Below are 14,127 nucleotides of genomic sequence, written 5' to 3'. Positions count from 1 at the left end.
TGACCTATGAAGCAATTAAATATTTATGCAGGACCTTGTGAATGCAAGGCAGTGGTGGTGGAGGGGTTTAGTGACAGGTACACTAGACTCTCTAAAGTGTTCGTGACTGAGCTCCCCTCACCCACGGGTCTGGCTCATTTCATTTTGATCTTGTCTCTTCTTCTCACTCCCGAGCACACACAGCCGTATCCTGAGTGCCCTTGTGCATGCCCTTGTACTTTTTTGGTCACCTGGAAAATTCCTACTTGTTAAAAATTAGTTTTAATTAAGCAGATATTTCAAGAATACAAGAAAGGATGGAGAGCACACCTGTATATGCATTACGATCCTAAGAAACTGAATGTTACTGATGTAATTGAAGCCCCTGGGTACCCCACCTTGTCCCTGTTCCCCTCTTCCTTCCCAGCAGTTACCACTACTCTAAATTTGGATTCCCAGCCAGAGTCCCACACATGTTTGGATATTGTTACTAAGTATGCATTATCTATAAACTATCACTAGTTTTATTTTTCATGTTTTAAATAATTTATAAGAATGGTATGATCCAACCGTGCATGTCTTTTTACAACTTGTTTTCCTTGCCTCACTGTTTTTAGATTTATCCGTGTTGATGCACCTAGCTCTAGCGCACTCACATGTATTGTTGTATGGTCTTTCATTGTATAAATTTATCATAATTTTATCCACCTCCTGTCGATGGACATTTGGATTTTTCCAATTATCTGTTCATGGACATTTGGATTTTTCCAGTTATCTTTTTGTTATTTAAGTTGTGTTGCATGGACATTTGGATTTTTCCAGTTATCTTTTTGTTATTTAAGTTGTGTTGCATGGACATTTGGATTTTTCCAGTTATCTTTTTGTTATTTAAGTTGTGTTGCATGGACATTTGGATTTTTCCAGTTATCTTTTTGTTATTTAAGTTGTGTTGCATTAAGTATTCTTGTAGGTGTCCTTTTGTACTATTCTGAGCCTCTCCAGGTAGAAATGGTTATTTCTAAAACCTGCACAACACACCTGTATCCATCCTCTTAGTCTGTCACCAGCTGTCACTTGAGGCAGCTGTGGAGCAACCTGAGCCCAGGACTACAGCTTAATAATAATCTCTGTGTCCTTGGCCCCCAGGAGAGTGCTGTGCAAGCCAGGTGTTCAAAAGCACTTGCTGATTATTTTTTGTTCCCCACTTACAAGGTACTTTTAGCCAGGAACTGTTTTACATTAATTTATTTAATCCTAACACTCTCATGAGGTCTGTACTATCATTTACTCTGCTTACAGATTAAGCAACTGAGGCACAGCATGAGGAAGTGGCTGGCTCACACATGACAGAAATAAGATCAAACCGAAGGTGGCCTGGCTTGGTCTGACCAAAGCACATAACAACGGATAAGACGATGATCCATCCTGGCTTGGCTCACCAGCTCTTGACCACTGTGTACTATACACTTCAGATTTTGTTGAACTGATTAGTGAATGAACACAGAAGAGCAAAAGCTAGAAACACATTATTTTCCATTTGGTTTTCATAAAGCATGCACGGGTATGAAGAGCTTAGAGTCTTCCTAACTGTGCCTTGTACTCCTTCTTTTCCTGCTACAGGTTTTATATTGACAGCACTTCTCTTTCCTATAGAAAATGGGCAGAATTTCAGACTCACAAGAAGTGACACGGAGCCTAGAATCAATTGACAGTGCCTCCTGGGCAGAGATATTCTGACTTGGTTCTCTAACCCTGTATCTCCAAATATTTTACAGTGGGGGTGGCTAAAAATACAGGAGATTTCATTAATTTTATGTTAGAACAAAACAAATTGTGGGAGAGAAGTATCAGAAATTCAAGTAAATTATGTCAGGTTAAAATGAGAAAGATTTATGGATCAGTGCTAGAATGATGGAAAATCACTGCAATTCCAGGTTCACAACACAGCCCTTCCTGGTAGGAACGATTCCTCTATCCTCAACAACGGTGGACTCTACAACTGCCAAGTTACAGTGAGAGAGTAGGTCCTCGGCAGTATCACATCAGCACATTCTGATCACAAAACCCTTACTTAAATTTGCAGTTTTCCATCTGGGGCCTGGAGGAAAACTCTTCTTCCTGTCTGCATAAACTCAGTGGGAAGGAAACTGCTTCAGGCCCCTGACACACCAGATCATTTAGGGGATGAAGGGATTTGCACTTTTGAAGGATGACAGGAGGAGGTCAACTTTCACATTTTGAGCAACCAAAGAAAGCCAGCAGATTCTTGAGTAAATAAATGCCTTTCTTTTCTTGATGAATGTGGTGACTTATCAGAAGAGTTTGGCTTCCTGGCCAATGCGGGCTCACCTACCTTGTTCGCAGCATCTCTGGCCTGCTGAATCAGCTCTCGGATGCGGTCCACGTTATCGGAGATGTTGCCCAGTGGCAACAGCTGTTGGTTGATACTTTCAATCTTGCTCAAAAGATCAGGCAGCTTGTTGGTTAATCTCTTTACTATTGGTGAGATTACAAAACAGAAATTTATAATTACAAGTTGAGGAAGGTTACATGCAGATGTTCTCATTGACAGTGCTTGTCAAATAATATGTTTGGGTCCCAAATGTTGAACAGGATGAGTTGAAATCAGGTAATAGCTTTTCTAAACATGCCAGGGTTTTTATTCTGCAATCTAGAAATCATATCATCTTTCTTGAATGCTACAGGAAAAATATATCTTTGTTTTCTAATCTTTAATTATCAATCATAATTTAATACCTCATGATTCAATGACCTATACCTTTAACTAGTGACTGCACAGCAGTGAGTAGACCTATAAAATTTCCATTTTATAAAATGAAAAATCAACAGCAATGTTAATGGATCCTACCTGGTCCTTCTAATAGAATATCCATACTCCTTGAATGTGTTATATGACACTGTCTTCTAATGTTTTAATTTCTAAGATCATACTTTATCAGGGAAGAATTTAAACTGGCCAAAGCACATAACAATAGAGAAAGTGATCATTTTTCCTGGCCAAGAACGCCTACTACCTGAGTTATCTGCGTCGGTGAGAGCCTTGTTGAAGTCTTCGCTCTGTGTTCTCCCATAGGTCTCTTTAATTCTTTCCACATCTGTCTGAATGGGGTTGAGCCCATCCAGAACCTCATCTGTAATGTCGTTGGCATTTCTGACCATGCTCTTTGCATTATCGATCATACCATTGATATCATCTAATGCACATACAAATAGGGAGGTAGTAAGTATCTAAACTATTCAACAAAAGAAGCCAAGTACAGGTTCAGGAGGTGCTGACCTCTCTCTATCCCACGAAGATCATCCCGGATGGTAGTAATATTGGTGTCTATCACCCCTTTCTGAACTGTCATAATTTTCAGAGTCTGCTGTAGCTTGTTCAGAGCTGGGCTGATTTCTAAAACAAAAATAGAGCGTTAGGAGGCAATTACTCTATGAATTTTGACCCTGCATTGGTATGAGTGGCCCTTAAGTAGCTGGTGACTGCACAGCAGTGAGCAGACCTACATTTACGGGAACCTTCCACAGATGCCCACTGCTTGTGTCTACACCCACAGCTCCAGGGACCTCTGGTCATAGAGGTCAGGAGCACAACCTCCTTCAATATACATGAAGAAAGGGGAGAGGTTAATAACAAAGGAGAGGGCTTAACTTCCACTCTATTTAGGACAGAAGTCTCGACTTAGTGAAGGAAAGGGATGTGTTTGTCTTGTTCAGTGCTGTGTCCTAAGACCAAGTGCTGTGTCTGGCACCAGTCAGGGCCTGATATAAGTACCTACTTATTGAATGAATGAATGAATGAATGAATGAATGAATGAATGAATGACGGTACAAATGAACAAACCACTGTATGAATGAGTGAACTAGTGAATGAATAATACAGAAAGAATGCTTCTTCAGTCTCAGAGCATAAGAAAGGAGCCTTGTTGCCAGAGCTTTATCCAAGCAAACACACACACAAGTAGGCATTGTTCATTTGTGTTCATTTCCAAATATTTAAGGAAATTCGGTGAGAGGAGCAGAACGCACAGACATTCCCAGTTGACATGGAATGTGATCAGTGAATACTTTAAGACCAAATTGATCATAGAAGTCTTAAATTATGACTCCAGGACTGGTTTAAATAACAATATAGACAAAATCATATGAGTTCTCTTGTACATAAAATGTAAAAACAACAAAAATTCATAGATACAGAGAATAGATGGGTAGTTGTTAGAGGAGTGGGTAGAAGAAATGGGTGAGGGGAGTCAAAAGGTAAAAAAAAATAGAGATGATAGAAAACAAAAAAAGAAAAAAGTAACAATGTAGTTAGCATCCTAAGCCTATTTAAAACACTGATCCTCGCTTTTTAGCTCAAATTTATAGGCAGTAGATGTCATACAAGAAAATTTTAATTGTTGAAATTCTGTTAGGCAAATGATATATGCTAATGTGTATTTTTTGTATTTCATTTAAATTTTATAGATAAAAGAAAGGAAGGGAGGGAGGAAGGAAGGAAGGAACTTAAATTTACTTATTAGTAGAAGGCATCTAATCACTCTGAAAGGACTAACAAACTGAGTGAGGACTGCTCTGCTGTGAATAACCACGAGGAACCAGAGAAAATCAAGAGACAACACTTTCAGAACACAGGAATTTGGTGAGATTGAGACAGCTTCTTTTTTAAAAAAATTAAATATGTGAAAAATTTTCAATGATAAAATTTATGGTTAAAAATTCTCACGCTTCTCAGTGCTAATGTTTTTTTGGCACTTTTAGTTACTAAGATTTCAGGGCTTCAGAAATAGTGAATCATATACTCCGATGGCTGGAAACTAATGATCTTGACCTTAACTAAGAAATCAGAACTTCACAGACCTCTATGCTATGTGGCTTCCCAATGCCATGGTCACAAGTAGATTAAATTAAACAGCCCCCTGAAGACCAGGCCAAAACAGACTTATCACCTTTCATGTGGTTTCAGTTAATTCAGTATATGTTAGAATATTGGGTAGAAACATCAAATCTATAAACTAAACCATGAATTTACAAATCTGCATCAATGCTGAGATTTGGGAAGAGCTTGTTTTTTTTAGGGCTGCCTCTCCTGGTCCTATAGGTAGTTTTCAGGACCCTGGGTACAATCTGATTACCAGCCCTGGGGTGGGAGGCGCCCTGCATACCTTGTTGTAGCTTCTTCTGCGTTATCTTGGCTTCATTTAACAGCTTATCACTGTCAGAACTCAGGGTTTTAGCTTTTCTTGGAAGACCTTCCTTTATCACTGTCTGAAAGCAAAGCATTTATCAGCCCTAAGTGAGTGGTACAGCTTAGGAAACACAGAGTAAGATTCTCTATCCTACTCTAAAGCCCTTTATCTATCATCTTTAAAGAAAGAGGTTTGAAGAGACTGTTCCGTAAAAGACAGAGCTAGGGACCTAGGTGGGCAGCTGTGTCCTGGGGAAGTGGAGCCGTCTCTAGTGACGTACTGATGAATCACATGACACTTGTCTCATTTTCTCACTGTCACCTGTGTAGCACCCTTGGCAATAACTGAAGACAGAACTGAGTTGCTTTTAGGTTTTTAGTCTTTGGAAGATAAAAGTCTCCAACCCTCCAATAAGGCCTTTCCCCTAATTCTTTGATATTTGATATTTTGTTCTTTATTTTTAAATACAGGAATATTATATGGTACATATCACATCCCACAGGGCTCCATCAACATGCCTAAGTGTGGGACACAGAACAGGAAAGAACTGGTTATAATATTGTTCACAGACATCTCACTCTCTCCTTTAGCAAATGTTAATACTTAATCACGGCCTGAATGCACCTCGATAAGAAGCAGGTTATAATATTTGTCTTGATTCAAAATTGATAATTAATGTAATTTCTATCTGATTGTACAAAGTCTTAAAGATTATGCTACATATCAGTCATGTAACTACAGAAACTATAGGGCCAAATTTGGAGCAAGTCCATTCCATATTACAAGTTCTGATTTAAAGTAATGCTTTTTGTTTTATTATTTTTTGTCCCTCAACACACAAAGAAAGAAAATAAGAAAGCGAGTTGTCTCCAGAGCACATCTTGAGAAGGTGCCCTGTGTGCATGCTCACCTGGAGGGCAGACTCGGAGGCACTGCTGGCCTTGTCAGCAGCATCCTCCGCCGCTTTGATGGCGTTGAGGATGTTGTCGTAGGCGGTGGCTGCATCCACAGCGCGGCGCACCAGCTCATCCCCACTGGCGTTCCTCTTGATCCTGGAAGACAGAGGGGTTAAGTGTTCCAGCAGCCCACCCCTGCCTGTCACAGAGGCCCCAGATTCATTTCGAGAGAGAGACCAGAGGCTGCAGGCCCTGCAGTTTTGCTTCAGGATGCAACTGGGAATCAGTCCCCTGTTGCAGGTGGGGTTTCAGACCTGGGTCCTGGGCCGGCCCTCCACTCTATTCTGGAGACCCAGCCCACCCACGCAGGAGGCTTTCACAGGAGGCCCCAGCAAGGTGCAGTTAGGCCTCCAGGACCCACACTCACTCCTCCAGCTGCTTTGCCAGCTCCTGTAAGGACTGCGCATGCTTCTCTGCCGCCGCCACCAGTGATGCTTTGTTGGCAGATTTGGAGAGTTCTGTCACTTTGTCACTTAGTTCACGTCTTACTTCATGTACAGTGGCAGCTAATTTTTTATATTCCTATTTTTTAAGTAAAAAGAGACAGTGTCAGTTTAAGCAAAGTATGTACGTGCCATTTTCTTGAACTGTCATAAATGACATGTTTTCAGGAAGCAGCAAAAATTTTATTTTCTAAGCCCCTTTACTGCACCAATTAATCTTTGACTACTTGAAACAGTGGTGCCCAGCTGAAGCAGCATTTGAACATTTTCCTTATGGTGGGCACCCCCTTCAATACATTTTATAATGGCAAGCTGTTATCATTAAAGTTGTACCAAATCAAAACACTTGTTTCTTATTTAGCAATAGCGATCATAAAAGATATTTTGAAAATGCCCATTGGGTTAAGAAATATTGTCAATCTTTTATCAGTCCTAAATGTTTTCTGCTAATAAAGGTATGCTTGATATTTTAAAAATAGCACTTTTAATTTCTTAAATTATGAAAGTACCGTTTGCTCACTGCAGGCAAACCAGATAATAAAAACAGGCACAAAGAAGACACGTCATTCAAACCCTCATCCAATGGAGCCCAGTATGGGCATTTTGGTATATTTTCTTCCAACTAAAAGATATATACTGGAATACAAAAATAGGTCAGCCCATCTCAGTTTCCTCCCAATATAAGCATTTTTCAATTTTCTAGAGTAGAAGTTATGTCTCTACCTCCTGGCTTTTCTCCATCAGCTGCAGCAAAACATTGGTTTGCTGTAAGGAAGAGTCTGCAGTGGCTAGAGACTTGGTGAAATCACTCTGTAGGGAATTCATTTCTTTCACTTGTCTCTGGAGAGAATAAAAAGAATATCTGCTTGAGCTACAGAACACGTTATCAGCAGGCACAGGCATGTTTATTGGACAATAGCATATAAGTAATTTCAGAGTCAGAACATTTTCTTGAACTTAAAGATCCTCCAGGCAACTGCAGAATGAGGGGAAATCAGTTCCCTTTGCAGTGTAGGTGTGGGGCTATAGCGGTCTCCGTGGACTCTGTGCCAATGAACTGATAGTTACCATGATTGAAGGAGGTTTCTACACTGGGGTCATCCTGGACATTGAGGAGGCTATATAAGTAAGCTCTGATTTTGCTGGGAAGAATGATGGATTTTTAACTACATAAACCAGCACCAACCAGCAGCACATCCATGTGTCAGTCCCCATGAGGATGTAGGTGAACTTCAACAACAGAGCATACAGGACCTAGGAATGCCAGGCTAGGGAGGCTGTCAAAGTTCAGAGACCCAGAAAATTGGATCCTGCTCCCTTGCCTCAGCAAAATCAGGACTTCGAAACAGACTTTGGGAATAAAGCATACTGCCATCTGCCAAGATATTATTTATAATCTTTTACCAAGTTTTTGGGGGGAGTCAGTCCTATGTTATTCCACTTAGAGCTTACTGTCATTTCATAACCTCTCACACTTTTGTTACTGGTTTAGCATACAATGTTCCTCATTGAAAAATATGTACTATAGAATCTTGAGCTCTAAATTCTGTCATTGCATCTTTTGCATGAGGCCTATATTTAATTTGCTTCCTAAAAAGCAAGCAATGGCTTTAAATGACCTTTGCTGGTGATTATGATAATGATATTTATACATCTGGCACAAGAAGGTATTTAAAACACTATATACTTTGAATTAATAACAATATTAGTTTAATTTCTTTCTCATCTACTTGGTAACATTATTCCATTAATATTCTATCTGCCAGGGAAGGGGAGCAATTTGCTTTGTGTTCTCCATGGTTTAAGTTCAGAATCTTTTCTGGCAACTGAAGAGTAGGAATGACTGATTTTGCATCAATGGCTCATTCCTATTTGATTAGAGGGTTCACCAGACAGAGAGGTGCATACAGAGTAAATGTACAGACAGGTCCCTGACTATGCTATTTAATCAACAATAGAGGTCCATCTCCCTCATCTTTGTCATTAGTGAAAGTGTGCAAATCCCAAATGTGAATTCACCTTGAGGAATTCCAAAGTCCTTTCGTTGTCTTGGTTGAGGCCAGTGGCCTTCTTTGCCTGGGCGGTTGCATCCTGTAGTGCAGTCCGAAGGTCAGTGAGTTTGGCTTCATAGTCATTTAAAGAATCCTGTATGCTCTTAACAAGTCCATTGTTCTCCGTCTGGTGGGTTTCTAGCCGGCTCCTGACCCGATTCAGCACTGTAACAAATCACTTTATGTTTTCCACTCAAGAGATGAGTACATTGCAGCTCAGTTATAAAGACTACAGAAGGAGAATTTAGTTTCTAATCATTTCATGCTTTTCCTTAAATTTGCAAGGAAATAAAAAAGGAAACTAACATTTATGTTCACCTGCTCTGTGCACTAAACCTATTGCCTCGTTTAACTTTTATGATAAGCACATGAAAACAGTAATCATTCTCATGTCTCATGTAAGGAAATAGAGACTCTGAGAAACTAGTTGATCACCTAAGAGTGCATGACTAGTCGGCCTGGGGATCTGAACTAGACCTGCAGACCACACAGCACATGCTCTCCTACTGTTATTTCTGTCTCATTGCAGGTAAAAGCCAAGGCTAATTTTAAATTTCAACAACACAAATGCTAAAAGAAAACTGCTATTATCTGTAGCAGTTATCAACCATTGATAACATTATTTTACTAGGAAATAATGAATATTTGAAAAACATGCACCAAACTCCTATTTCTCAGTTTTGAGCTAATTTGGCATTTTCCCTAATTAAAATTTTAGATACATGCATTTAATTTCTACCATATAAATTTTTGTCTTTGTAATAATAATGGTAGAATCCATTTGTCATTTAAACCCCAACGGTGGTGAGGTGACCATTCAAAAATGATATCGTGAGCAAGTTGGAACTGAAAGAAGAGGAAGAATGCAAAATTCAGTAAAAATGAAAAAGAAGTATCAGTACCTAACATTTTAAGAGAAGAATCTTTCTTTTCTGTTTTTTTGTTTGTTTTTGCATGATGTTAAGATGTTACATTCTACAACCTCTTAGTAACTTGATTGGCTACCTGTTGTCACCACATGATGCTTTCACAGTAATATATCCTGAAATGAGGACAACCTCCACCCGTAACTGGGAACTCAATATTGTAACTTTCAAACCAATTTAGAAGGGACTGGACGCAAGAGTCTGGGAACATCCTTACAGAGCTGAGCTTCTCTTTTTTCAGCTTCTGCTTCTCTTAGGTGCTTTCCGAAGTCACGGTTCCGCAGTTCCCTGATCATGCGCTCTGCTTCAGCCAACTTCCTGGGAAGATCACCAGGAGGCAAGTTGTTCCCTCCTCCATCTGTCCCAGAGATCTGCCTCAAGAGAACTGCAAGACATGGAGTAGTTTATTAACCCTGGGATTCTGGACTCCAGCAGACTACCTAAGAAAAAGGCACATATTTTTATGGGAGGGTTCACATTAGTTTTTTAAGTATCATTGCAGGATCTTCCAAATGTTGAACCCTTAAAAAAAAACTCATGTGCAAAAAAAGGTTGTGCAATATTAAAAAATGGATGGGGTTGAGTAACTCCTCTTACTGTGCACATTTCGCATGACATTTTTAATCTTCGTATCCAGTTCTTTTGCGCTTTGGGTCGTCTGATCAATGTTGTCATATAATGTTTGTGCCTTTCTGGAATTCATTTGAACCTATATAAAAAATAAATGGATTAGCAATAAACTAAGTTAATGATAGGGGAAAATCAACAATATTTTGAAAGCAAAAAAAAGTTAATGTTATTGACCTAACACATTACCTTTTCTTGCAAAGTGTCAAATTCACTATTCAAATTGCTCAGTTCTTTTTCTAGGCCAACCATTTTTGAGCCCTGAGTTGATACGGCAGAACGGTAGCTGAGCAGCTGATTCTGAAAGGCAAATACAAAGATAATCTCACTTTAGAGCAGAAATCTGGGGTAAGTTCTATCAACTTGGTAAACCTGGTGATGATATGACAAGATTCACTTAGCAAGACCAGTGCAGGTTCCACAGGGAAAAACCTGGTTCTTTGAAATAGGCCTCAGGAAGAGTCTACTTTCTGACTGAAATTGTGATATGGCTCTATAATAAAAATAGCAAAATTAAAAACTGAAAAGACAAGAGATACTTTACTTGAATGAATGACCTTATAGAAATGACAGTGACACCTCTTACCTGATGTATTAATTTCCAGATTCTATAATAAGCTCAGTTGTTTTAAGTTTATATTTAACCTTATAATACTAAAAACAGTGCCTATGGCTATTTTATTGAATAAACAATTAAACTCAAAAAATGGTAGTGCAGTAGGGGAATTCAGAGCTCATTTAACTGAATATCCTCAGATTACAAATGGCAAAGCAGGAGCCCAAAGAGGCTGGACAACTTGTGCATGCTATGGCTGTGTAGCTGGTCACTACTGCTTCAGACCAGCCCCTGTCCTTTTTGGGGTACTAAGCTGCCTCATTACTTTGAGAAGGTGACCTTGCTGCACATAATATCTAGAACAGTGATTATTTTCAATTTTTTGGAAAAAATTTTTGATGTCTTAAAATTTTTTTATCAGAAAAATAATATCATTACTTCTCTTTGCCAGTGTTGGGTATAAGAACACAGGTTTGGCTGTGCAAACCCTCACTCACTGAGCCTTACACCCTTCATCAATGTGTTGGAGATGACAATATCAAGCTGCTGGGCTGTTTATGGTACTAAGTGAGCTGATGTATTATAAAACATCACGCATACACAAGCGATAAGAGTGTTAGTTCTCTTCTCACACTTATTTTTACTGAATTTTCACAGTGTTTTTGTGATATAGCAAGGAAATAGTCTTATTTTAATTTTACTCTGGAAAAACTGAGGAATATCTTTTCGTCTAATGCTGGCAGAAGACCTGGTTAAAAGGTACAGTGGATAAAGCGTGGTCTCCAGAATTTGATCTTGGATGAAATTCTATAACAACCACATATTAGCTGTGTAGTTTGGGGCAAGTCACGTAGCTTTTCCATGCTTGTTAAAGAAATATCACTATTTCCCTACAGAATGTTGTGAGAGTTAAAGCTTTTAGCACAGAGCCTGGCACATAGGATGGGTACCAAAACTGCAGCAGCTTCATTTCTTCTCAGAGCGTGAAGGCCTTTCCCCCCTTCCCTCTATATGAACCATGTGAACCATGGACTAAAATGGTACTGATGGGAGCAAAAAAATAATAGAAAAATAATATTTGAGGAAATTTTTCTCTAAAAAATATTAGAGAAAAAAATATGCATTATTTTATATACTGAGCTGTAGTCACTAATGGATTTAGAATACGCTCTTACTTCAAAAGCACTTATTAAACATTCCCCAACACCTCTTTTCTTATGTCTAGCTTACTAAATTATTTTACTCTGATGAGTATATGTTTTTTTATTTCCATGATTTTTTATTAGATCTTTTTATATCTACCTCTTCTTGTTTGGCTTCTGGTTTTAAATTTCTTGTGCCTTCTGTTGGTTGTTGTTCTTCAAAGTCATTTCAGATTGTCCTGTGATTTACATTTTCTCTAAAGGGAACTCATTACTTGGCTGCTATTTCTGTTAGATGTCCTTCTCATTAATATTTGTCTGTTTCAATATTTGTAACTCACTGGCATCGTTTGCAAGTTCATTCTGAGGGGGAGCTCTCCTCCTCTGCACTCTGTGTCCTGTCAAGTGATCTTACAGTCACCATCCCTCCCAGCCCAGACCTCCCAGGCTAGGACCAGGTCTTGTGTTGGCAACTTAGGACTTGTATACTATGGTATTGAGGATGTCACGTTCCAGTACAGACCCTGGTCTGAGAATCTAGTCCAGGTCTCAGATGTAAATCTGTAGCTTTTCTAGGTTCTCCTACAGCCATTGCACAACCATGAGCATTGGAAAGTTTCAGGGGCTTTCTTTCTTTTCAGCCTTAATTCATATAAGGGTAGCCCGACTCTTGCCCTGTGGGGTAGTTTAGACCTTATTACTTCTCAGGACACCCTCTCCACCACCTTCTTTACAAGTGAACATACAACATTCTCCCAGGTAGACAATATTCTGAGCTATGAAACAAATCTCGACACATTTAAAAGAACCAGAATCATATAAAATATGTTCTCTGATGACAACAGTATTAAATTAGTAATCAGTAACAGAAAGTTATCTGGAAAATACTCAATTTGGAAATTAAACAACACACTTCTACATAACTCAGGGATCAAAGACATCTCACAAAAAAACTAAAAAGTCTTTTGAATTGAATGAAAATAAAAACACAACACTTAAAAATGTGTGGGATGCAGCTAAAGTGGTGCTTGGGGGAAATATTTAGCATTAAATGCTTATAAATAAAAACAAGAAAAGTTTTGAATTTATAAAATTAGCTTTCCTGTTAAGAAAGTAGAAAACACATGGCAATTTAAGCCCAAAGTAAGCAGAAGGCAGAAAAAAATATAGATGAAAACAGAAATCGGTAAAATTGAAAACAAAAACAACAGAGAAAATCAATGAAATAAAAAATAAGATGAACAAACCTCTAGCCAGAATAATAAAGAAAAAAAAGGAGGCAAACACAAATGATCAATATCTATAATGAATGCAAGAGCATCACTACAAATTTTTTGGATATTAAATGGACAATAAGGGAAAATTATGGATAATTTTATGTCTATGCATTTAGTAACTCAGAAGAAATGAAAAATTATTTGAAAGACACAAATTACTAAGTATGACTCAAGAAGAAATTGATAACCTAGTCCAAATAGTCCCATACTTATTTTTAAAAACTGAATTTATATTTTTTTAAAAAATAACTTCCAACAAAGAGAACCCTACACCCACATAGCTTCATTGGCAAATTCATCAAACATTTAAACAAATCTGTTCTTGAGTCTTCTGAATGTAAAGACACTGAGCTAACAGCTCTATCAGAAAATTTACTCCAGGGACATTCAGCAAGGTGTGGTAAGGTAGAATACTTATTCTTGTGTGTTTACTAATACTTCCAACTGGTAAAAATGTATTATTCTAAGTGAAATAAGTCAAAAAGAGAAAGACAAATACTGTAGGATTTCACTTAAATGTGGAATCTAAAAAGCAAAACAAAAAACAAATAAAACAAGACAGAAAACAGACTCATGGATACAGAGAAAAAAAGGGTATTTGCCAGAGGGTGTGTGGGGGGGTTAGATAGAAAAGGTGAAGGGGATTAAAGGGTACAAACTTTCAGTTATAAAACAGGTAAGTCACAAGGAAGTAATAAGCAACATAGAGAATGTAATAATACTGTAATAATTTTTGTATGGTGACAGAAGGTAACTAGACTTATCATGGTGATCACTTCAAAATGTATATGAATACTGAATCACTTTCAGATGTTGCACATCTGAAACTAATACAATATTGTAGGTTCATTACAGCTCAATTTAAAAGAATCTAACCTTCATTTGGATCAGAGAAAGGAGGAAAGCCACCCCTCCAAACAGCCTTAAATGGAGCCAACCCCTCCTTTCCTGCTGCGGGAATAC

The 14,127-nt window shown here is 38.4% G+C and overlaps 1 protein-coding gene across 2 annotated transcripts in view; it reads right to left on the bottom strand.

Moving 5' to 3' along the window:
* Nucleotides 1–14,127, bottom strand: part of LAMA3 (laminin subunit alpha 3) — a 256,015-nt gene that overhangs the window by 38,043 nt on the left and 203,845 nt on the right. For both annotated transcript variants that reach the window (XM_037134081.2, XM_037134082.2), the window contains 11 exons: nt 10,379–10,489; nt 10,160–10,271; nt 9,780–9,947; nt 8,605–8,801; nt 7,309–7,425; nt 6,510–6,664; nt 6,097–6,238; nt 5,163–5,265; nt 3,278–3,394; nt 3,015–3,194; nt 2,333–2,475 (listed from right to left, as the gene is read on the bottom strand). In XM_037134081.2, the coding sequence (XP_036989976.2) occupies nt 2,333–2,475; nt 3,015–3,194; nt 3,278–3,394; nt 5,163–5,265; nt 6,097–6,238; nt 6,510–6,664; nt 7,309–7,425; nt 8,605–8,801; nt 9,780–9,947; nt 10,160–10,271; nt 10,379–10,489 (1,545 nt within the window). The remainder of the gene's footprint in view (nt 1–2,332; nt 2,476–3,014; nt 3,195–3,277; nt 3,395–5,162; nt 5,266–6,096; nt 6,239–6,509; nt 6,665–7,308; nt 7,426–8,604; nt 8,802–9,779; nt 9,948–10,159; nt 10,272–10,378; nt 10,490–14,127) is intronic.

Source organism: Artibeus jamaicensis, unplaced genomic scaffold (genome assembly GCF_021234435.1).
Source record: "Artibeus jamaicensis isolate MK-2021 breed Jamaican fruit bat unplaced genomic scaffold, CSHL_Jam_final contig_354, whole genome shotgun sequence".
Lineage (NCBI taxonomy): Eukaryota > Metazoa > Chordata > Mammalia > Chiroptera > Phyllostomidae > Artibeus > Artibeus jamaicensis.
Note: the sequence above shows the minus strand (reverse complement) of the source record. Positions and strands in the feature narration are given on the sequence as shown.